Below are 23,798 nucleotides of genomic sequence, written 5' to 3'. Positions count from 1 at the left end.
TGAATGCATCTAAACTACGAGGGGCGTTGAATGAATGACTCGGTGCTGGCTGGCTCCGAGAGCCCGGCCTCTTTTCTCATTGGATTGCTCAGGCAGTCAGCCCATGTGGCGTGGCCAAGCTCAATGCGAGACATTTAAATTCATCAGAGGGGAAGAAGCGAAAAGGCTCAAGTGCGGATGCTGCTTTTCAACACCTCGTTGATAGTCGACATAGCCCCCGCCCACCGCAAAGTAACTAACGGAATAAACATATGCCCCACAAGCGCCTTTGCATCCCATCGAAGCGGTTGCTGCTCCTGACTTAAGCGGAACAAATACGACACAGGTAAGCACGCTAACCGCTTCGAGCTAGCGGATTACATCTTTATAGCGTGACTCAATTTGACTCAAATGTGTGTTAGCTAGCCTCGTGATGGGATGTCGATACGTCATACGAATTAACTATGATTCTAAACACAGTGTACATGGAGTGTGACATACACTATATTATGTAATGGATGTGTCCTCAATGTTAGCCAAAAAAAACCCCAAAACTGGGCAGAGTATTTCTATTTTCTCTGCTTGCCAATTGACTGGAGTTCATGGTTGCTGGTAGCAACTGGGTGAACTAAAATGAAGTAACACAAGGGTGAAAAGACTTTCTCAAGCAGACTGAGGAATTAATTGTGTGTGTGCCAAAAGTAGAAGGGTGGGCATGAAAATATAAAGAGCCTGACTGGCACATGGCCATCATAGCTTTTGCAAAAACCTTCAAAGCCATCCGAATTAATTGGACACATTTGATGACCAACAATGACACTAGCTCATTTCCTAAAACACAAATGAGTGCACTTGTTAGTGATGCATTCAGGCATATTAACACATTCAGATGACACATGATTTTGGACATTTTACGTAAGACTGGACACGTGGCCATGATGATTGCTCAAAACACATTTGTTAGGAATTAATGATGAAAAAAGCACGTTTGTCCTCCTCGATTGCGGGCGGATGAGCGAGCGAGCATGTGTTTCCTCTAACAGGTTGTATGACAAGTCAAAACTTGTTTAACCGCTCGGTGAGATCATCGGTGAAGTTTCCTCAATGGACTTTTTCGTAGAGGCAACCTGAGTCATAGCGTGACATCTCAGATGTGACGTGGGAAATAGAATTTGACATAAGCTAGTCAACATTGTTACTTTGTTTGAGAACACATACTTGATACAGTAAGAGAAGAAAATGGTTGAGATAAAGGAGTGATAATGGAATAGAATGCATTCTTTCGATATGGTGTGGTTATTATTCTGATTGGGTCAAATCCAGAAGATGATAGAGCACATATGCTTGACAATCAGTCATTCTGCTATGTCATGGCCAGCTTGTTTACGTGCGAGCCGGGTCAGTTAAGGCTGCGTCTGGTACCGAAGATGTCATTTTAATCCGAATGAAAGCGCATCCCGGAATCCAAATCCCTTCAGGAAAGGTTCAAGATAACTGTCGTCCAAATCCTCGTATTAAGAAGAGCATTGTTGGATTCCACAGAATTTTGGTTCCTTTTTAATGTCAAATTTATTCAATGTTTTATGTTTGAACATCTAAGCATGATGGCTGAATTATTTGAAATTCAGGAGAGCCCATTGGCTGTTGAGAGCACCCGCTGACATAAAGGCATGGCCCAGAAAGGAAGAACAAAGAGCAAGACACACACACACACACACACACACTCCATCACTGATGTGTACACTAGTCTACATTGACTACATTGTCTGGTGAGAAATTGCTTGTTCATGCGTGCTTTGTAGGAACCCTCATTTCCAAACCTGCCAGTCAAAGCCGACACAATTCCGCACGCTTTGCTACTGAACCATCTTCATAGCCGCTATTCAATGCGTTTCTTTTCTGCTCGGGTTCTATTTGTTCATTGGTAAGATGAAAGTCATTCGCAATGGCTGGATTTGCATTATATTTCCCTCCTTTGTTCACAGAAATCCAGCATGGATGACGTCGTCATCGCGGGTATATCGGGCCGGTTGCCCGAGTCCGACAACCTGGAGGAATTCTGGGAGAACCTCATTAAAGGCGTGGATATGGTGACAGAGGATGATCGCAGGTGGACACCGGGTGAGTACATTCAAGGATATTTGCTGTTTTTCCTGATTGACCTATATCCAGTCATGAACACATTCTGGCATGTATTTCAGGCCTGTACGGTCTCCCAAAGAGAAACGGTAAACTGAAAGATATCAGCCGTTTTGACGCGGCATTCTTTGGAGTCCATCCCAAACAGGCCAACACCATGGACCCTCAGCTTCGGCTCATGCTGGAGGTTGCTTACGAGGCTATAGTTGATGGAGGTAGGGACGTTGGCAATAAAACGTTGCGGGCGGAGTAGCGAAACGCATGATAACATTGTCGCATTTGAATCAAAATGGATATTGCTGATAAGGCTTACGTTGTCATCCAGGACTGAACCCGGTTAACATGCGTGGCAGTAAAACAGGCGTCTACATTGGGGTGAGCGGTTCCGAGGCTGCCGAGGCGCTGAGCAGAGATCCGGAGGAGCTTCTTGGCTACAGCATGACGGGCTGCCAGCGTGCCATGTTTGCCAACCGACTTTCCTACTTCTTTGATTTCAACGGTACACATGATGCAGACGGTTTTATTTTTGTCAGTGTTCACCTTCATAAAAAAGTACTTTTAAAGCCTTTTACAAATGCTTATGACTGTTTTGTTTGTTTAAAACTATTATTATGTTTGTAAATTGTATAAATATTTATTAAAAAAAATACGGGTGGTATCAGGTCTTGGTATCGGTGACTACTCGTACTGGTCTGGGTCTGTGGGAGTTGGCTTGAAGCCTTTTGTGTTTTTCTGCAGGCCCCAGCACAGCCATAGACACAGCCTGCTCCTCCAGTTTACTAGCTTTGGAAAATGCCTTCCAAGCTATTCGCTTGGGCCACTGTGACGCTGCCTTGGTCGGGGGAGTCAACCTGCTCCTCAAGCCAAACACCTCGGTGCAGTTCATGAAACTAGGCATGCTAAGTCCCGACGGTACCTGCAAGTCCTTTGATGCCTCAGGTAAAAATAGTTTGATCCGTGTGTTTAAATCAATGTGCGTTCTACGTATTGATCTTGTTCCGATTCTGTCGTCAAGGTAATGGATATTGTCGCTCGGAGGCAGCGGTGGTGGTGTTGCTGACCAAGCGCTCGGCAGCGAGGAGAGTTTATGCCACAGTGTTGAATGCCGGCAACAACACGGATGGATACAAAGAACAGGGTGAGCCATGATTTGAGGGACATCTCACAAAGCATTAAATGACAGAAATGAAGTCGGTGCCTCTGAGCCGCATAGCCAAGTAACGTCTGCTCACAATGTGCGTGAAAAGAGTTGTCTCACTCATTTCCCTTTGTCCTGTAGGAGTAACATTTCCGTCAGGCGAGATGCAGCGGATTCTAGTTCAGTCTCTCTATCAAGAGGCAAATATCACATCAGAGCAGGTCGAGTACATTGAAGCACATGGCACTGGAACAAAGGTCAGTGCATTGGATTATTAATTTGATTTTTTTCCAAATCCTACCTGAACCTAATTCACGATTGGGTCTGTTCTCACGTGTTATGTTTATCCTCTGAACTTGCAGGTGGGTGACCCCCAGGAGGTTGGCGGTATCGTCAATGTCTTCTGCCAGCCAAATCGAGAGCCACTGCTTATTGGGTCCACAAAGTCCAACATGGGCCATCCAGAACCGGCATCTGGGCTGGCTGCCATGGCAAAGGTGAGGGAAGCGGTGCGGTGCGGTGTTTGATTTGGTTGTATTCATTTGCGATATTCATATGCTCTCAATACATCCTTGATCTTCTGTGTAGGTGTTGCTGTCTCTGGAGAAAGGAGTGTGGGCACCTAACCTCCACTTCAACAGTCCCAACACTGACATTCCTGCCCTCACCGACGGTCGTGTTCAAGTTGTCGACCGGCCTATACCTGTCCGCGGTGGCATCGTAGGAATAAACTCCTTTGGATTTGGGGGCTCAAATGTCCATGTGATCCTTCGCCCCAATGAAAGGAGCACCCAGACACAGGGTGACGTTTGTGCACCGAGCAGAACAATCCCCCGAGTGATTCAAGCTTGCGGCCGGACAGAGGCCGCTGTGAACTCGCTGCTCCAAAAAGCTAAGGAAAGCAGTCACGATGAAAGCTTCCTGTCTTTGTTGAATGGAGTGTCTGGAGGTCCCACTGCTGCTATGCCCTATCGAGGCTACACGCTGATTGACTCTCAGACCGACATCACTGAAGTCGAGCAGGTGCAGGCCACGCCCAGGCCCCTCTGGTACATATGCTCAGGTGAGCTTACAGAAACAACCATTTGAAATCGTATTCCGGACTGACACGTTTTTATTCTCACAGGTATGGGGACGCAGTGGGCCGGCATGGGTCGCAGCCTGATGCAGCTGCCAGACTTCCGAAAATCCATAATGCGGTCCGACGTGGCCTTGAAAGAAACGGGCCTGGTCGTGTCCCGTCTTCTCATGGATGCCGACGAGGCCACTTTTGAAGACACCGTTCATGCCTTTGTTGGTCTGGCTGCCATACAGGTAGAGGATCAACGATGTTGTTGTTGTTTTTTTGAAGACTCAAATGATGGCGTTTGAACTTGTGTTCTGATTGCAGATTGCTCAAATCGACCTGCTGGCTCAAATGGGCCTAGAGCCGGACGGTATTGTGGGCCACTCTGTCGGCGAGCTGGCTTGCGGCTACGCTGACGGTTCCCTCAGCCACGAGGAGGCCATCCTGGCTGCGTACTGGAGAGGACGTTGCATCAAGGAAGCTGATCTTCCTCCTGGGGGCATGGCTGCAGTAGGTAAGAGGGAGGCGTGTCATGGCACCACAATTTGAAGAACTGCTGCAGAAAATGAATGAATGAATGGATGGATGATGTTTCAGGACTGACATGGAAGGAGTGTATAGCTCAGTGTCCCAAGGGCGTGGTCCCAGCCTGCCACAATGCCGAGGACACAGTCACCATCTCCGGTCCTCAGGTCAGACATGTTTCCATAGAAAAAGTCTTTGCCGTAAGCTAAGAATTGTTCAATACTAATCGCCATCTAGATTGAACAAGTTGAACTCATTTGGTTATTATTCATTAGGAGGCAGTCAGCAAGTTTGTGACTGAGCTCAAAGAGCAGGGGGTTTTTGCAAAGGAGGTGCGCAGCGCCGGTGTGGCTTTCCACTCCTACTACATGGCGTCCATCGCGCCAACCCTCTTAGCAGCCCTAAAGAAGGTATTCGCACACTCCATTCACTTTTGTAAGACTTTATAATTCTGGATGATGATTCTGATAGAAATGGTTTTCTTGGCTATAGGTGATTAAGAATCCCAAGCTTCGCACAGCCCGTTGGGTGAGCACCAGCATCCCTCAGACACAATGGGACACACCCCTGGCGCTTCACAGTTCAGCCGACTACCACGTCAATAACCTCGTGAGCCCGGTTCTCTTCCAAGAGGGCCTCAGCCTGGTGCCTGACAATGCTGTTGTGTTGGAGATAGCGCCTCATGCTCTTCTGCAGGTATTTCATTTCATTTGATTACAAAAACAGATTGGCCATCCTACTTTATAATACAACATTGAAGCGGTAAACAAAAAACGGAATCTCCAATGTCCTTATAAAATATTATTTATTTTGATCTGTCATCTTTCCTTAGGCCATCCTGAAGCGTAGCCTGAAGCAATCATGTATTTCCCTTCCCCTCATGAAGAGAGGTCACCCCAATAACCTGGAATTTTTTCTCTCAAACCTCGGCAAACTTTACATGAAGGGGTCAGTAAATATCTCAGTCCGCCTGCATCCAATGATAACGTTGCGATTGACCATTTCACGTGTGTCTCTTTAGCATCAACACGGATGGTAACGCTCTGTGTTCAGCTGTTAAATACCCTGTACCAGTTGGCACCCCGATGATCTCTCCCTTGGTGCACTGGGACCATTCTCAGACATGGGATGTCCCCAAGGCAGAGGATTTCTCCTCTGGCTCGGGATCAAATTCAGCCATCGTCTACAACATCAGTATGCGCAGTACTACTTTGTTTTACTCCGGAAAATCGGTCAAACGTTTTTCCACTAACCCATTGTCTTATTACCGACAGACATGAATCCGGAATCTCCGGATTATTATCTCATCGGGCACTGCATCGACGGGCGTGTCCTTTACCCGGCGACGGGTTACCTGGTGCTGGCTTGGCGTACCTTAGTGAGAAGTCTGGGGCTTGTCATGGACGCAACAGCTGTGACATTTGATGATGTCACCATCCACCGGGCCACAATTCTGCCAAAGACTGGTGAGCGTGAAGAGCAATTTCCCAAATGATGATTAAAAATCCATTTTAAAAAGGATTGTTTTGACTTTTTGTCTCTCACAGGTCTTGTCCAGTTAGAAGTGCGTTTCATGCCCGCCACGAACAAATTTGAAGTCTCAGAGAATGGAAACCTGGCTGTCAGTGGTAGGTACTTTAAGAATGAATTACAATCATATTTTAAAATCCCACAATTAATATGGATTGAATTGAAGCCTTAAATTCCAACTATTTTGCCATTTTCAGGAAAAGTCAGTGTTCTGGAGGATGCAGCCTTGGATTCATTCCACAGTCAATTGAACCAGGAAGCTTCCAAAGACAACAAGGACCCCAAACTGAAACTTTTGACACATGACATATACAAGGAACTGCGACTGCGTGGCTATGATTATGCCAAGACTTTTCAGGGCATCTTGGAATCCAACAATTCTGGTCAGTTATTTACAACAAATAAATAATTCAAGTGTGGATTCCCCTGTTGCAAATAAATGTTCTTTCTTCTCCAGGTGACAATGGGAAGTTGCAATGGACAGGAAACTGGGTTACCTTCCTGGACACCATGCTGCAGATGATTGTCGTTGGGCTTTCTGGCCGGAGTCTTCGTTTGCCGACCAGGATTCGCTCGGTATGCATCGATCCCGCTATCCACCTGGAGAAGGTCTGCGAGTATGCTGATGGAAAACTAGGTATGTGTTCCACTCTCACTACCAAAGGTTGGAGTCCTATGGCATCCAAATTGCTCTCATCTGACTTAGCTGTGGCAGTCAATGTCAACCGCTGCCTGGATAAAATCACCGCCGGGGGAGTACAGATCAGCGGGCTTCACGCAACTGTGGCGCCACGTCGACAGCAGCAACAGAACCCCCCAACCCTGGAGGAGTTCTCCTTTGTTCGCTACGTGGAGACGGAGTGCCTGGCAAAAGACGGGAAGCTTGTGGAGCTGCTAAAGCATTGCAAAGGTGCTGATCTCAACCTCCATTCAAATGTGTCATTGTATTGTGTTTTTTTACTTTTGTTCCAATGTGCTGAATCTATATAGTTCTGAAATTAAATAGGATATAATTTTCCTTTGAATTGCCTCTCATTGTCTCCATCTAGGTTTAATCCACAAACTGCAGGAGAAGTTGTCTTCTCATGGGATGAAGCTCTGCATCCCCGGGCTACAGGAGACGTTGGAAAGCTCCATTCCCACGTCTGATTCCTCTGCGCCCAGCTTGATCCGGTTACTCGACATGCTCTGTGACCTGGAGCTAAATGGGAATCTTCGTTCAGAGCTGGAGCATACGGTGCAAAACCAAAGGGCGTGTCTGCTCCAGGACAGTCTGCTGCGGGGCCTTCTGGATGGCCCGGCTCTCAGACACTGTGTGGACACCGCCTTGGAAAACAGCATGCCTGGCAAGATCAAAGTCTTGGAAGTAAGAAACTCAGCAAATAGGGGAGGGTCTAATGCAATATTATGTACGTAATACGTTTTTTGGTGTATCTGTCGCCAGGCTCTATCCAACGATGGTCAGCTCTTCTCCCCTGTAGTAGAGCTCCTCAATATCCAGCCCATGTTACGTGTGGACTATGTCGCCACGGCAGCCGACAAGGATCTTCTGGCTCCCTATCAGAGCGACCTGGAGAAGCTTGCAGTCACATCAGCACAGTGGGACCCTCTGTTGGGCCCAGCTCCAGGCGGTTCAGTCGGAGGGGCCGACCTGGTGGTGTGTAACCACGCCTGGGGCCCTCTAAGGGTAGACCCTCGTATGCTGATGACAAATCTAGCTTCTGGGGCCAGGCAAGGGGGCTTTGTTCTCCTCCACACATTGCTTAAGGGAGAGACTCTTGGGGAAACGGTGAGCTTCCTCTCCAGAGTCAACGACGCTAACAATCAGCAAGGACTGCTCACACAGGTCAGTGGAGAAGATGTAGTAAACAATTCTCCTGACAGCTAAACATGTCTTTTCAAGTTCTGTCATCCTTTTCTCTAGGATGAGTGGGAGAAAGTGTTCTCTGAAGCTTCGCTCACCCCGGTGGCCATCAGGAAGTCCTTTTATGGCTCCGTGCTCTTTCTCTGTCGCTGTCTGGCTCCCGCCAAACAAGCCAACGTCCTTGCTGTCGATGGGGCTGACTACAAATGGGTGGAAACGCTCAAGGTGAGCTCCACGGCTTTTTTTTTTTTTTCGGTTGATCAAACCTCAATGTGGTTCTTTTGCTGAAAATGTCGTTGTTGCTCTTGGAACAGGCAACTCTTGCGGAGCCCTCAGATTCTCCCGTGTGGTTGACGGCGTCTCAGCCCCACTGTGGTATTGTGGGAATGGTCAACTGTCTGCGGCAGGAACCAGGCGGCCCCCGAATACGGTACGGCACAAGCCGAAGGCATTTTTGTCATCGTTCAACTTTTTTTTTTATTCATTGTCAATGTTTGTTTCCCAGGTGCGCATTTGTGTCCAATCTAAACAGCTCATCAGAAGCGCCGACGCTCCGGGTTGACCATTCATCAATGCAGGCGGCGCTCAAGGGGGACCTGCTCATGAACGTATTCAGAGACGGCCACTGGGGCGTATTTAGACACCAACTCATAATGCTTGGTAAAAGATGTTCCTGACTGTTTAGATATTCAATGAAACACTCTTGTTATTTTCAAGTGATTATTCTTGATTAATTAGACCTGTAACATGACTTTGTCTTTTTAGATGGAAACGAAGAGCTGACCGAGCACGCCTATGTCAACGTATTGACGCGGGGAGACCTTTCGTCATTGAGCTGGATTGCTTCGCCGCTCCGCCATTTTGTACCGCGGGACCCCAATGTGCAGCTGTGCCGCGTCTATTACAGCTCGCTCAACTTCAGAGATATAATGCTCGCCACCGGCAAGCTCCCGCCAGATGCTATTCCAGGTAATACCTCGATGGAAAATTGTTGGTCTTGTTTCTGAGAGCTTATGATATCGAATGTCCTCGTGGTGCAGGGGACTTGGCATTGCAGCAGTGCATGCTGGGTATGGAGTTTTCTGGTCGTGATCCAGATGGTCGACGTGTGATGGGACTTTTACCTGCTAAAGGCTTGGCAACGTGTGTGGATGCTGATAAAAGATTCCTCTGGGATGTCCCTTCTGGCTGGTTAGTATCCGTCGTAGGCATTTCCACCTAATTTCCTGGTCGTTGAGGTTGTTTCCGATGTTTTGACACGCGCAGGACTCTTGAGCAGGCTGCCTCAGTGCCAGTGGTCTACGCCACAGCCTACTACTCTCTACTGGTCCGTGGCAGGCTGCGCCCTGGAGAAAGCGTTCTCATCCACTCAGGATCAGGGGGTGTTGGGCAGGCCGCCATTGCTATTGCCCTCAGCAAGAACTGCAAAGTCTTCACAACAGTTGGTGAGTTGCTTTTATTATTGTAATTGATTGGCAAATCAATCTTTCCAAAAAAAATGTTTTGATGGTTAATGTTAGACTTCCCTATTCAAATAATTGCAAAAAAATATAGATGACCAGATATCGGTATTCTTTCAAGGTAAGAAGAAAAAGAAAACAAAATAATCTTTGCTTTCATGGTTGCAGGCTCAGCGGAGAAGCGTGCATACCTGCAGCAGAAGTTTCCCCAGCTCTCAGCGAACTCCTTTGCTAATTCCAGAGATGCATCTTTTGAACAGCACGTCCTTCTCCACACCCAGGGCAAAGGTTTGTGTCATAAATTGTCTGTGATGCAGCCGCAATTAGGAAATGAAACTGAGATTTCTTGATTTTTCATGTATGTGGCCAACTGACAATACCGTGCAATGTCTATCTAATATTATTTAGGTGTGGATGTGGTCCTGAACTCTCTGGCTGAGGAGAAGCTGCAAGCTAGTATTCGCTGTCTTGCCCGACATGGACGATTCCTGGAGATTGGCAAATACGACCTTTCCAACAATTCTCCTCTCGGTGAGTAAGAAGCCGGCCGGGCTTAAGTCACGTGATGGCAGGGCAGGGCAGGGCAGCCTGTTTGTTCGGTTTTGGTGAAATGTTCATTCCTCCAGGTATGGCGCTGTTCTTGAAGAATGTGGCATTCCACGGCATCTTGCTGGATGCTCTCTTTGAAGAGGGCAATCGTGAGTGGCAAGAGGTGTCGCAGCTGCTCCAGGAGGGCATTTCGGGACGTGTCGTCCAGCCTCTAAAGACCACCGTGTTCGAGAGGGACCGAGTAGAGGAGGCGTTTCGATACATGGCCCAGGGCAAACACATTGGCAAGGTCCTTCTGCAGGTTAGTCACATTTATGACATCAAACAATTACTATTCTTATATCACCGATGTATCCTTTGACTTGTTTCTCACACAGGTGTGTCACGAGGAGACGGCGACACCTTTAAGGATCCCAGCCCTCCGGCGTACCTACTGCCTCGCATCGCACTCCTACATCATCACCGGGGGGCTCGGAGGCTTTGGCCTGGAGCTCGCTCAGTGGCTGACTGAAAAAGGAGCCCGCAAACTGGTGCTGACTTCCAGATCTGGAATCAGGAATGGTAAAGGTCTAATGAGAAGGCACTACAATTTATTTGTAAGAGATGACTGACTTGAAACTTACTTCAAAGGTTACCAGGCAAAGCGCGTGAGTGAATGGCAAAGTCAGAATGTGGAGGTGCTGGTGTCGACCAGCGACGTCAGCACTCTTGAGGGAACGGAAAAGCTCATCGCTGAGGCCTGCGGGCTGGGTCCAGTCGGTGGGGTCTTCCACCTTGCCATGGTAATATAATTTTCAGTCTTGACTTAAAATAGCATCGTTTGATTTGAATGATGTTTCCTTCAGTCGAGAGAGCACCAATTTGACTTCTTGTTGAAACCTTACTATGTTTGTAGTGAATTCATTTTTCTCATGTCTGCAGGTTTTGAAAGATGGCTTGTTGGAGAATCTGACTCCCCAGCTGTTCATTGACGTTAACAAACCTAAATACCATGGCACCGTGAACCTTGACAAGTAAGACGCACTCGTACCTTATTTTGTCTATAAGGATGGTTACTGACACACTTGAACTCCCTCTCTAGAGTCACAAGAAAATCCTGTCCAGAACTGGCTTACTTTGTTGCCTTCTCATCGGTCAGCTGCGGTCGCGGCAACGCCGGCCAAAGTAATTACGGCTACGCTAACTCGGCCATGGAACGCGTGTGTGAGAAGCGGCGTCACGATGGCCTTCCGGGACTGGCGGTCCAATGGGGGGCCATCGGGGACGTGGGCGTGGTGCTGGAGACGATGGGTGGCAACGATGCCGTGATTGGTGGCACCCTGCCGCAGAGGATCGCCTCTTGCCTGGATGCGCTCGACCACTTCCTGTGCCAACGGAGCCCCGTGATGTCGAGCTTTGTGCTGGCCGAGCGGACCGTGACAAAAAGCGAGGCAGGAAGCCAGAGGGACTTGGTGGATGCCGTAGCTCACATTCTGGGTAAAATTTGATGGAATGAGATGTTGTTTGAGTAAGCATCGTATTTTTAGGTTCGGCGTGATCAATGCGATGTACCTCTTCCTTAGGCGTGCGGGATGTCAACAGCCTGAACGCCGACACCTCATTGGCTGACTTGGGCCTGGACTCGTTGATGGGTGTGGAGGTTCGCCAGACTCTTGAGCGTGACTATGACATGGTTATGGCTATGAGAGAGATCCGGCAGCTTACCATCAACAAGCTGCGTGAACTGTCCAATAAGAAACCAGATGGCTCAAATGGTACATATTTGCATATCTCTGAATACTGCTCTAGAAAGTTTGCTTTGATTCATTGAATTCAATTTTCTCCAGCGAAAAAGGACGTCATTCGAACCATGTCCGAGTCGAATCTGACAGAGCTACTCGTCAACCCGGACGGCCCCACGGTGACATCACTCAATGACGTGCAGAGCCAGGAAAGGCCGCTGTTCCTGGTCCACCCGATTGAGGGCTCCGTTGCTGCTTTCAAGACGCTTGCCTCCAAGCTTAGCGTGCCTTGCTATGGCTTGCAGTGCACCAAAGGTATTGTCAATGATGCTCTTTTGAGCAAATGTTTTGTTATTTTATGATAAGACTAACCCCCAGAAAATGTCTTCTCTCTTCAGATGCTCCGCTGGACAGTATCCAGTCTCTGGCAGCCTACTATGTGGATTGCATTCGACGCGTTCAGCCAGATGGACTTTACCGAATCGCCGGCTACTCATTTGGTGCCTGCGTGGCGTTTGAAATGTGCACCCAGCTGCAGAACCAGAAACAGCCCGTGGAGAACCTCTTCCTCTTTGACGGATCACACTCGTACGTGGCGGCCTATACACAGGTTAGAGAATTTGTGTGTGTAGGCCTTTATGTCCACTATGGATGATGACAAGAGATACTTCAGTGGGAAATGACATTGAACAAAAGATTTGCTTTTTAGAGATACAGGGCCAAGCTAACACCAGACAAAGAATCCGAGGCTGAAACCGAAGCCTTGTGTGCCTTCATCCAGCAGTTTACGGACACGGAGTACAGCAAGGTAAAGAACGTCTTGGCGAGCATCTGTGGCTTTCTTCATCATGACAAAGGGCTGATTAAAAATGTTGCCGCCGTCACCCACCAGCTCCTGGACACGCTTCTCCCGCTGCCGGACTTGGAGGCTCGTGTCAGCGCGGCGGTGGACGTCATCACATCCAGCCGCAAGAACATAAGCCGGGACTTGCTGAACTTTGCAGCCTCCACCTTTTACTGCAAGTTGAAGGCAGCCGACCGTTACGTCCCTACTACCAAATACAGCGGCAACGTCTTGCTACTGCGCGCCAAAACCAGCAGCGAATACGGACAAGCCTTGGGAGCTGACTACAAGCTCAGCGAGGTAAGAGCATTCAATTATTAAACAATAAATGGGGGAAATAATAAGAAAGAATCATTGAATCCAAAAATACAGCCCTACTGTATTCTACTCTGATCTGTTTTCAGGTATGTGACGGCAAGGTGTCAGTTCACGTCATTGAAGGCGACCACCACACGTTGTTGGAAGGAGAGGGAGTGGACTCCATCACCGGTATCATTCACAGCTCACTGGCTGAGCCAAGAGTCATGGCAAGGGAGGGTTGAAACACATTCCATACTTGCATTCTGGTTCCCCACCCATAAATATCTTTGTTAGTGTATGCAACAGTACGTTTAGCTTTGTTTAATTTAGGGATTATCCCAAGTAAATTTTGCACAACACGCGTTTACATTTTGGGCCATTTTGCTATATTGACCATTATTTAACACTTTCCTCATGATATCATATTTTTAAAAATAACCTTGAATTGAAGTTCAAATTAACCCAAACTGCTGTCTTACCCCACTGGGTAAAATATATGTGCTGTGAGCAGATGAACGGAAATGCCCTTGATTATATTGTGGAGAATTTCGACATTGGAAGTGAGCTATAAAATTGGTGGATAAGCAAGTCATCCTTTTTTTTTATCTCGCAATTGTATGGACCTCTTTTCATATGAAACAGGGTATGATAGTGATAATCAGATAAATCAATGACATTTCACAGAAAGTCGCACTAAATTTGAACTCTGGCAGTATAATTTCCAAATAGTGCAATGTTTTGATGAAACTGTTATCATTTAAAAACGTTTTTGACTTTGACTGTAAGGTTGTTACAGAGCTCATCCCAACTCATAATGAAGTAAGACTACAGTGAACCACGTCCACGTGTTGTCTTAAGAGGTGAGAAGGGGGAGTTCAGCTAATTATTCATGGCAAAATCTTTTTCTCTCCTGGATAATGTAGGACAGAAGGAAAGTTTTGTGTTTGCGGTACTTTTGCAGGGGGGTGAGTAATGAGTGTGCTGTTGGATGCAAAAGTATTGCTCTTCAATCTGTTCTCCCTGCAAGTAACTGTTAACATGATTTCTGAGACCTGTGATGTGGTCAATGAAGGCTTGGATGTCAAAGGACAGAAAATGGTACAATGTATTTCTGAAATGTATTGTTGCAGCTAATAAAAGCCTCTCACCAAGTATTTCACAAGGCTTTTCTTCTGGAAATAATTGAAATGATGAATTCTTTATAGAATGAGCACTCTGAACTTTGGGTGAGTACTTTTGCCACATTTGTGCGTTATTTTATTATTGTATTGTTTTATTATTTTACATCTTGATTTAACAATCAACTGAGTATTGAGGTTTTCTGTAATGTTATTATTTTATTGTATTATAATTGTTGTTAATATAGCCGGATACTTGCCATCAAACCCGGACATGTTTAGTGGTTACACCGGAAGTGTCACGCGGAAATATTTGTTTTCCTTCTGGGCAGGGCAGAGCAGAGCAGAGGCTTACGTGGGTTTGCCACCGGCCAAAGCTGACGGGATGAACACTTCCCGGCGTTTTTAAATCCACCACACCCTCGAGTTTGTTTGCTTGCTTGCTTGTTTTGGACGCGAATTATCCTGGCGTATTGATTTACGATAGATTACTGCCCCTTGACGCGTTTATCTTCTTGTGTCTTCAATGTTAACATCTCGCTGGTCTCCCCGGTCCAGTGAGTTAACTTCTTCCTGACTTCGTCTATGGGTCAACTGTCCGCTTGCTCACAGAGTTGTTGTCCATTATGTGTCATCTACAGCTGAGGACATTGATTTTTGTGGCGTGGGTGCTGGGTTACGTCGTCTTTCTGCACTCCCTCAGGATGACGGCTAAGTACGCGAGAGGTTCGCTGGCACGCTCACTTTTAGTGAACATGATGAACGAAGGGGAAGGAACATCGATGGAGACACAGGAGGTAGGATGATAACACGTCATCACTCGCACAGGTTTAAAGAGTTGGATGAGCGTTGTTTTGCACAGCCCCATTCATTTTGCTGCAAAGTCCTGACGGTTTTACTAAATGTTGTGTTTTCTTTTGTTGCAGTGGTACAGATGCTGCCCCGATCTGCTTGGGGAGTCTCTACGACCTCTGTTTGTTCAGAGTCATCTCGATTCAGGCACCAAGGCATTCCTCAAGCAAAGCATTGACAAGTCAAACTGGTTGTTCACACAACTCTATCACTCCTTTGTATCAAGTGTCCTTACCCCGATGGTTTCACGCACCTCCATCAATGGGTGAGTCCATTCGAGGAAACACAGCTGTCTCCATTTTCATACGGAATCCACTTTTTTTTTTACCCGTGCGCTCTCCTGCTTAGGTTTCTGGGGCGTGGATCTATGTTTGTGTTTTCCGTGGAGCAATTTCAGAAACTCCTAAAGATCGGCCCAGATTGGAAGGCAGACAGACTTCTGGACCTCGGAGCTGGTGATGGTGCTGTCACAGAAATTATGAGAGGCCATTTCAGGGAAATTTATGTTACTGAGGTCTCTCCACCGATGAAATGGCATCTGCAAAGGAGGAATTTCATGTAAGGATTTGGAGGTTTGTTTTGATACAATGAATAGTCCTCCACCGATTCAGTCTACACCCCTCCATTATTGGTAGAATTTTTTTTTTTTAAATCGGCATCAAAATACGTTTAGGGAATCCAAGCAAACTTGCTGTTGGCCATTCTTATTTGTATTTGTCCTTTCATCCACAGGTTGATGGGTATCGACGAGTGGCAGCGGAGCGGCCTTCAGTACGATGTCATCAGTTGTCTCAACCTGTTGGACCGCTGCGAGGATCCTCTACATCTCCTGCGGGACATCAGGCGATCGCTCGTTCCCCACACCGGACGCCTCATTCTGGCTGCTGTTCTTCCCTTCCAGCCTTACATAGAAGTTGGTCAGTTCACACCAGTACATTTTGTCCGAATCGGTTTGTCTTTTTAGGGAATCGAATTGTTTCACCTTCTTCTGAATGGTGGTTTATGAAATTCCATGTGATGTTATCTTATATTTGAAAGGATTTTTTGGTCACCAATTCTGTGTCATTTCTTGATAGGTGGGAGATGGCAGCGTCCCCAAGAACACCTCATCATACAAGGAAAGACATGGGAGGAGCAAGTAACCAGTCTGTCACATGACGTCTTCCAAAAGTCGGGATTTGAGGTAGAGACTGTGACCCGATTGCCATATCTCTGTGAAGGGGACATGTACAACAAATACTATGTTCTCGACGATGCAGTTTTTGTTTTGAAGGCGTCGAACGTGACTGAAGAGTTCGTTCAATGAAGAACGGAGCTAGGTGTGAGGGTGCACCTATTTTGCCAAAATGAACCCTGAAAGCATGGCTTTCAAGTCAAATTGATGTAAAAAAAAAAAAAAAAAAAAAAAAAAAAAACTTTTGAGACAGTGATACCTCATCACTTTTAAGAAAAGGTGACTTTTTTCCCTTAGCTTGAGCTGTGTAGGGATGGTACACATCGCTGTATTGTACTGTGTAATGTTTTTATGTGGGAAGTAGAAAGTAAATTGTTTACCTTTCCACGTCAATGTGAAAAATCAAATCTAAATGCACATTCATTTACATGATTTCAATGACTGATTAATCAATTTTTATACTTGTATACATGATAGTGGTAGATTAAGGTTCCCTCAAAGACCCATTTTATTTTTTTAACAAAACCTGTTCTGAAAAGCACAAATATTGAAATCAGTGTTGTGCAGTCAATTTCAGTACCTCATTATGTACAGATTGAAATTAAACTGGAAATAAACATCCACCAGCTCTGTGATTTTAGAATGGAAGAGTATTCCACTGATAAGCTGTTCCTTGTGTTAGAAAGTTACTGTAGCCATTAAAAGGATCTACACTTTTTGCGTAGTTTCACTTGACGCTTTTGTTGCCAACGGTTTAGACATGTCTGAGTGTTCAAGTTATATTGCTTCGTGAATCCTGACACAAGCAATATTTGTATTCTAATGCAGTGAGTTCCTCAATAAAGAATATGATTACATTTTCCAACTGAAAGATGCCATATTTGGCTTTTTCTTTTTTTCCAGTATGCTTTTTTATTTTAATCGCAGCAGTATTGACAGACACAAATTGTTGCACGTTCGAGAAACGCATGCAAGGAAATTACGTTTTGCTTGACTTGATGTGTTAGCGCCGAATAAAGAAATTCCGAGTGTTTCTCCGCATAAACGCAACGTGAGTGAGCATAAATTATGACAACGGCGTAAAGTGCTCTTTTTATTGGTCGAAACCAGAAGCGGATCCGATTTCCTATTGGCTATTGTAGTTTTCGTCACGCCCCCGAGCCACGTCGCGCATCACTCGCCATTTTCCCCAATCTTAGCGGGCTACAATCACTTGATCCTGTTATTTTCACCCCAAAAGCGATAAGGGCACGCATTTGAGCTCATCTGAGACTCTTTTTGGATCACTGCGCAGTATTTAGTCCCTTCACGTCTGCTGAAAGATGAATATCTTCAGGCTAACCGGCGATCTGTCCCACCTAGCAGCCATCATCATCTTGCTACTAAAAATATGGAAAAGCCGTTCCTGTGCCGGTAAGTCGCAACACGAGCAACCTTTAGCACTCGCACTTGATATAGTGTCAATATGTTTATGACATGTGAAGTTCCATCGTACACATCTGTAGTCGTATTGTCAGTTAGTTGTAGCTAGCCTGCTAATGTCGCTTATCACAGGTGTGTCATGTCGTACATTAATGAATGGTTGTCACATTTTGCAGCGCAATTGCGGCTAAATTAATTATAGCTTCATTTGGTATGCAAGGAACCTGAAAGGAGGTTCGTGGTTTGGTTAAGAGATGCTTGCTATGCCGCTTTAGTGCAGCGGAACCCTAACTTTAGGTTCTCGGGATCAAAGTCCAGTTGATCTCAGAACGATTACTTGTGCTTTTTCCAATTTATCTTCATTTTATTTTGGCGAGAAAGGTCACTTGGTTTTGGTGGTGTGGTCTCTGACTGACGTGGCAGCCTTCAGTCTTAACAGATGACACGCATCGACTAAAAGAATTGTTTCGATGCGTTTATGAAACTGCTTGTTTTTGTCTCCTCGCAGGAATTTCCGGAAAGAGTCAGATCCTTTTTGCCTTGGTCTTCACCACTCGCTACTTGGACTTGCTCACATCCTTCATCTCTCTCTACAACACAACCATGAAAGTGAGGCCCTGCAGACACGCAACATTGTCCCATCATATTTGTCCGGTGCATGGAGCAACTTCTGCCCATTTGTCTTTCAGGTCATCTATATCGGATGTGCGTACGCCACCGTCTACCTGATCTACATGAAGTTCAAAGCGACGTACGACGGAAACCATGATACATTCCGAGTGGAGTTTCTCATCGTTCCTGTCGGTGGCCTCGCATTTCTCGTGAATCACGACTTCTCTCCGCTGGAGGTCAGGCTCACTATTTGTTGACACTGTGGCAGAAAAGTAGATGATGGAGCTAACCTCCAATATATCTATATTCTTCTCATGTCCCCAACATTGAGTCCTTTCCTCTGTTGCGCTCCAGATCCTGTGGACTTTCTCCATCTACTTGGAATCAGTGGCCATCCTGCCGCAGCTCTTCTTGATAAGCAAAACGGGCGAGGCTGAGACCATCACCACCCACTACTTGTTCTTCTTGGGACTCTACAGAGCCCTGTACCTCATCAACTGGATATGGAGGTTCTACTTTGAGGGATTCTTCGACATGATCGCCATTGTTGCAGGGGTGGTGCAAACCATCCTCTATTGTGACTTCTTCTACTTGTATGTAACGAAAGGTAAGTCCTGCTGCCTTTCCATATCTGTCCGTGGACATGATGCGCTGAGCACATCATGTAGTATATGATTTTTTTTTTTTTTTTTTGAAGAAAAATGTTTTGCAAATGAATGTCACAATTTCTCTCATTGTAGTTCTCAAAGGGAAGAAGCTTAGTTTGCCTGCTTAAGTGCCCAAAAGACTGAAAGAGGGGGACGGACGGGCCAGGAGGAGGAGATGACGCAGTGGATACCTGGGACTCCCCTCTTCCCCATCAATCAACCAACCAACCACTCCCTCCTTTTCAACTCCCTCTAGGCTAGATAGAGTAAGATGCCTGAGACAGAGCAAGTAGGAGGAGCTGTCAGCATTGTCTACTGACCCAGCATCTGCAGAAGCTTGTTCTAAGCTTATTGGCTCTCTGTTTGACGCATCTTGCATTAAGTTTTTTTATTACTTTGTATAAAGGAAGGGCAACAAAGTGAGAAACATTTTCTATGTTCAAAAAAAAAAAATGTTTGAGGTTTTGTTGCATTTGCAATTTCATTTGGCCTTGTACAATACTGAAGCAGTTATGGTGGGCTATTCACTTTTTGAGGTGGTGTGTGTTCGAAATAAATGCACATTGCTTTTCTGTCACTTGCATTTTGAGAGAAAGACTTTGAATCCATCAAACTTGGTGAAAACCAAAAATCAAATTGTAATCAGTTTTAGCAGCAAACAGTCATGTTTTTTAAACGTGATTTTTTTTTGAAAAAATACAGTATATTTAAGTGGCTTTCTCCAACCATCATATTCATTATACTGATTTGTGAGTGCCCATTAAACTGTTCGGGAAACATTACAGTAATGCAGGGTTTGTATATTTCTGGTGGGTGCAGATGTTCATCATCTTTGTAATGAACAAGTCACAATTGTCCCACTGTTGTCTATAATTGTAACTTTTAGATCACACTAATGCTCTACAGATATGGCTGTAGTTGGCTTTGTTTTCGAGGTGTTCACGCAGGCAATTAAAAATGTTCAATTATCAGCTTTTTCAACATGTTGCCAATGCCACCACAAATAAAGGTGATACAATCGCTTGTCTTGTGGTGGTTACTATCACAACTGCATGCACATTTGGTGAGAAGTGATGAGGAGGTCAAATGGGATTTTCAAATTTGCACATGCAGTTATGTTATTCGTGTCATTTTGTTTTCCCACTACGTCAAAATCATCTGAAAGAGAAATCACTGACATAATGCAAACAATTGGTGACACGAAATATTGGTTTAAGAACAGGGTGAAAAGACGTCCTGACGTCATTTTCTTCTTCGTTCTGTTTTACGGCGAGGTGGCACCAGCTTCAATGCGCATTACCGACACCTACTGGTTGAAGTCATATGAACAAAATAAAAGAACGAATCACTTGCGGAAAAAGACAATCCCACATCATGCATACAACACTAGTTCTGATAATTAAGTCAACACGCATAAAAGTTACTCAATTAAGAATGACTTTATTTCCGTAAAATCTTTGCAAGTGGTTTTGGAAGAAGCGGACTCTTTATACTGTGACAACCATATCGGACACAAAATACCGTCGGACCGGAAAGCTTGAACGTCCCCCGACACTCGAGTCTCCGCGGAAAGTAGTTTGGTAAAGTGGGCGCATTTAGAGTTTGGACTCGAAGGGAAATAGAAATGAATACAGGTAGGTGCATTCAATCCAAAAATATCCCTGTGCGCGAGTTATTTTGGCAACATTTGGTCATTTGGGAATGTTTCATTGACCTCTTCATATTTCATGTAGGTGTCCAACTTCCGTTGTCTGCTTTGCGCCTACTGGTGTCCCCAGTTAAACTCGTCTCTGCGGCAATCTGGCAGATCATCGATCAACGAGTTGTGACTGATTATGAGATGGTGGAGGATTTTGTTTGCATGGTTACAGACGTCGTGCCAGAGGTGATCACCGACTGTCAGCGGACCCAACTCATCCTGGGCCTCAGAGCGCAAGTTAGTTGGTCACTCACTCCAAATTAGGACACAACTGTCAATACAATTGCTATATTAATTGTAATTCATTTTTTGTTTTAGATGATCCTAGAGTTATGTCATTTGGAAGGCAAGACTCATTTCAATGATGTAGAGCAGCACCTGGATCGAATGAAGGTATATAACATGAGCAGCGTCGAAAAGGTCATCTCCTTTGAAGACAAGTTGTGACTTTATCGAACGTTATCTATCTGCTAATGAGATTTGGCAATGTTTTGCAGAGCTTTGCTGAAAATGACAACCCATGCTCAAGTTTTGTGGATTTTGTGAAACACTTGCTGAATGATCCTGCTGAGAGGGAACACTTTTTTACAGTGAGTGCTAAGATATTTTCAGAACAAAACTGGCACCCTGACGTTCTGATGTGAAATGCCAATTTTCTTTTAGGAGGTTTTTCCCCAGGAGTTTGGCCCATCATATGACAAGGCTCTTAAGTCCCTGGTGGAGCTCTTTCTGTGCAGACTTGAGAAATTTCTTTCTGAGCAAACTTTCCAACAGGTACAAACACGAAAACATGAATATATGACAAAGCCATGAGTTGTATTTACAAGCACACGTATTTTTCCATGTAGGTTGCTTCCACCTGTCGTGAGGTGTCCTCTGTTCTGGGTGACTCTTTGCAAACAATGCGTAGCTGTGATGCGCTCACAAATCTGCTTCAGTATCACAAGGGCCACAGCCTACTTGAACCCAATGGCAAGTGGTTTTTAATTTTCTTTTAATTTGTAGTTTTTATGAATTATGACCACAACTTTGCAAAAACAATTTTTTTTTTTACAGATATTTTCTCGGACAGCACCTACATCATGTCTGCTCTCAAGTGTGCTGCAGTAACAGGTAATTCCTCGCAGGAGACCCCTTCGTCTTCTCCATGCAAAAAAGCAACCACAGGGAATAGAACGGAAGAGGATATGCAGGTTAACACATGTGTTTCCAGTCCAATGGAAGCATCTCCCGATTGCTCTGACAGTAAGGACGTTGGAAGTGAAGAATCTTCCTGGTCTTTCTATTCAAATGAGAACTCTCTGAGTAGTCCGAGTTCATGGTTCGACAACTCGGGTGAGGATGCCTTGGATGTGACTTCTGTCGATTCATCTTCACATTTGTTAAATGAGGTCACTCCCGTGACAAATAAGGAAAAAGCATCAAGAAAACATCGGGCCAGCAAAAAGAGCGTCCCTCCAAAAAAGTCTCGTCAAGTCAAAAGTCCCAAGTCAAAGTCCCAAGTCAAGTGCTTCATCTGCAATGAGCGAGTGAGCTCCAAACTGAGAAGTCACGTGAGAAGCCACTTTCCGGACGGACAGTATACCTGCCCACATTGCAACAGCAAATTCAAGCTTCTCTCATCCCTGAAGACGCATATAGTCAAACGATGCTACGATCACGCTCAGCAGCGAGAAGATCCCGAGCCTGGCCAGGAGCTTTATAAATGCGACCACTGCGAGAAGGCCTTTGAGTTCAGCCTCTCGCTGGAAGCCCATAAGCAGACTCATAACCAACTCTACTGCAGTGTGTGCAGGAAAGTCCTAAAAGATGCAGCGACATTAGAAAGGCACAAGGCCTCCCACACTGAGTTTCAGTGTACTCGCTGTGAGAAGACCTTCATTCTTTTTAAGCCGTTGCGCAAACATTATCAACATTTCCACAAGGTTGGCAGACCCTTTAAGTGCATCCACTGCTCACAAACCTTCTCGAGGCTGGAGTATATGATCCGACACGAATGGAGGCACGCTGGTCATCTGCCGCTAAAGTGCAGTATTTGCGCCATGGGATTTCGAAACGATTGCGATTTGGTTTCGCACCAGAGGGTTCACACGAAGGAGAAACCCTACCTCTGTGGAGACTGCGGGAAAACCTTTTCGCAGAGGACCAACCTGCTACGGCACCACCGTTTTGTCCACAGTGAGGAGAAAGACAAGAAGAAACACTTCTGTGCCGAGTGTCAGACATATTTTAAAGAGAAAGGAGCTCTCCTACAGCACAACAAGCGCAAACACATCGACCAATGCACCCGCCGTTGTCTTTGTCCGTACTGCGGGAAGTCCATTTCTGTCTCATCCATCGCCAGACATAAGTTGCTCCATACAGGAGAGAGACCTTTGAAATGCAACGCAAATGGTTGTAACAAGACTTTCCTGACGGCTACTGAACAGAAGAAACACTTCCTCATGCACCACTCCACCGACCGACCATTCAAATGTGATACTTGCGGCAAGGGCTTTATCACAATTGGTCTACGGAATGCACACGCTCGGCTACATTCGGGCCAAAAGCCGTTTGTGTGCGACATCTGCATTAAGGCTTTCTCAAGGCGCCACACACTGAATAGACACAAGAAGCTTGTGCATGCATTTCCAATTTAGGACTCGGTCCTAAGGCTGGTTCTTCTTGATTCAAATTTAAACATAGCTCAATGTCCATTTGTAGCTACGGTCAAAATTTCTTCTGTTCTGAGTCATGACCGTAATAAATAACGAACCTGTGTACTGTAGTTTAGTTTTGAAGCTATTAGCTATTGTGAGACACAAATGCAGTTAAAAAAAAAACCACAACGTCTAACATGAAGCTTGACGATACTGTCCTGCTAATAGAATAGAATAGATCTTTATTTGTCATTGTCACATGTACAACGAAACAAATAAACTCTTGAATAAATATTGTCTCGGGGAGTTTTATCTTGTACCCTTGAGCACTACTCACTTTTTTATTTTTAGCAAAGGCACGATACGGCATTATAGTCTCACCACTGACAGGAAAATTATATGAACAATTTTGCCCCATCAGAATTATCCTCACCCGGGATACATTTTGATATACTTACGGTCTATTTATTTATTTTAATATTATGTTATATTTTAATCCTATGTAAAGACTACGTTTACA

General features: G+C 45.4%; 4 protein-coding genes across 8 annotated transcripts; all 4 read left to right on the top strand.

Moving 5' to 3' along the window:
- Positions 1–93: 93 nt before the first annotated feature.
- On the top strand, positions 94–14,269 carry fasn (fatty acid synthase). Its single transcript, XM_037278564.1, has 42 exons — positions 94–325; positions 1,965–2,100; positions 2,181–2,333; positions 2,444–2,617; positions 2,857–3,057; positions 3,134–3,256; positions 3,398–3,513; positions 3,619–3,753; positions 3,845–4,319; positions 4,383–4,570; positions 4,647–4,836; positions 4,920–5,014; positions 5,123–5,257; positions 5,340–5,543; positions 5,680–5,795; positions 5,869–6,041; positions 6,122–6,313; positions 6,395–6,475; positions 6,575–6,760; positions 6,835–7,014; positions 7,084–7,287; positions 7,427–7,743; positions 7,822–8,223; positions 8,302–8,466; positions 8,556–8,671; positions 8,747–8,901; positions 9,007–9,210; positions 9,282–9,432; positions 9,508–9,686; positions 9,870–9,989; positions 10,110–10,232; positions 10,328–10,551; positions 10,628–10,811; positions 10,881–11,032; positions 11,172–11,263; positions 11,332–11,726; positions 11,813–12,004; positions 12,077–12,286; positions 12,370–12,581; positions 12,681–12,779; positions 12,864–13,115; positions 13,220–14,269. The coding sequence occupies exons 2-42, from the start codon at positions 1,974–1,976 to the stop codon at positions 13,355–13,357; spliced, it is 7,530 nt and encodes a 2,509-aa protein (XP_037134459.1). The 5' UTR covers positions 94–325; positions 1,965–1,973; the 3' UTR covers positions 13,358–14,269.
- Positions 14,270–14,540: 271 nt separating this feature from the next.
- Positions 14,541–17,116, top strand: mettl9 (methyltransferase like 9). 3 transcript variants are annotated; one of them, XM_037278979.1, is made up of 6 exons: positions 14,541–14,790; positions 14,875–15,030; positions 15,160–15,350; positions 15,434–15,643; positions 15,818–16,002; positions 16,162–17,116. In XM_037278979.1, the coding sequence occupies exons 2-6, from the start codon at positions 14,938–14,940 to the stop codon at positions 16,389–16,391; spliced, it is 909 nt and encodes a 302-aa protein (XP_037134874.1). In that variant the 5' UTR covers positions 14,541–14,790; positions 14,875–14,937; the 3' UTR covers positions 16,392–17,116. The 3 variants fall into 3 exon arrangements, 2 of the variants coding, with proteins under 2 accessions (XP_037134874.1, XP_037134872.1); XR_005101178.1 differs by lacking the exon at positions 14,541–14,790 and having other exon boundaries at positions 14,797–15,030; positions 16,162–16,934; positions 16,965–17,116; XM_037278977.1 differs by lacking the exon at positions 14,541–14,790 and having other exon boundaries at positions 14,797–15,030.
- A 291-nt stretch (positions 17,117–17,407) lies between these two features.
- LOC119138709 (ER lumen protein-retaining receptor 2) lies at positions 17,408–19,960 on the top strand. Its single transcript, XM_037279026.1, has 5 exons — positions 17,408–17,672; positions 18,190–18,290; positions 18,371–18,529; positions 18,648–18,900; positions 19,034–19,960. The coding sequence occupies exons 1-5, from the start codon at positions 17,582–17,584 to the stop codon at positions 19,066–19,068; spliced, it is 639 nt and encodes a 212-aa protein (XP_037134921.1). The 5' UTR covers positions 17,408–17,581; the 3' UTR covers positions 19,069–19,960.
- A 484-nt stretch (positions 19,961–20,444) lies between these two features.
- Positions 20,445–23,498, top strand: LOC119138568 (zinc finger protein 708-like). Of its 3 annotated transcripts, XR_005101165.1 has the most exons (8): positions 20,445–20,574; positions 20,674–20,876; positions 20,958–21,059; positions 21,137–21,229; positions 21,303–21,413; positions 21,488–21,611; positions 21,696–23,332; positions 23,378–23,498. XR_005101165.1 is itself a non-coding variant. In XM_037278778.1 (7 exons), the coding sequence occupies exons 1-7, from the start codon at positions 20,565–20,567 to the stop codon at positions 23,276–23,278; spliced, it is 2,199 nt and encodes a 732-aa protein (XP_037134673.1). In that variant the 5' UTR covers positions 20,445–20,564; the 3' UTR covers positions 23,279–23,461. The 3 variants fall into 3 exon arrangements, 2 of the variants coding, with proteins under 2 accessions (XP_037134673.1, XP_037134672.1); XM_037278778.1 differs by having other exon boundaries at positions 20,958–21,032; positions 21,696–23,461; XM_037278777.1 differs by having other exon boundaries at positions 21,696–23,461.
- The last annotated feature ends 300 nt before the right edge of the window (positions 23,499–23,798 follow it).

Source organism: Syngnathus acus, chromosome 19 (assembly GCF_901709675.1).
Source record: "Syngnathus acus chromosome 19, fSynAcu1.2, whole genome shotgun sequence".
Lineage (NCBI taxonomy): Eukaryota > Metazoa > Chordata > Actinopteri > Syngnathiformes > Syngnathidae > Syngnathus > Syngnathus acus.
This window is presented reverse-complemented; position numbering and strand designations above follow the sequence as displayed.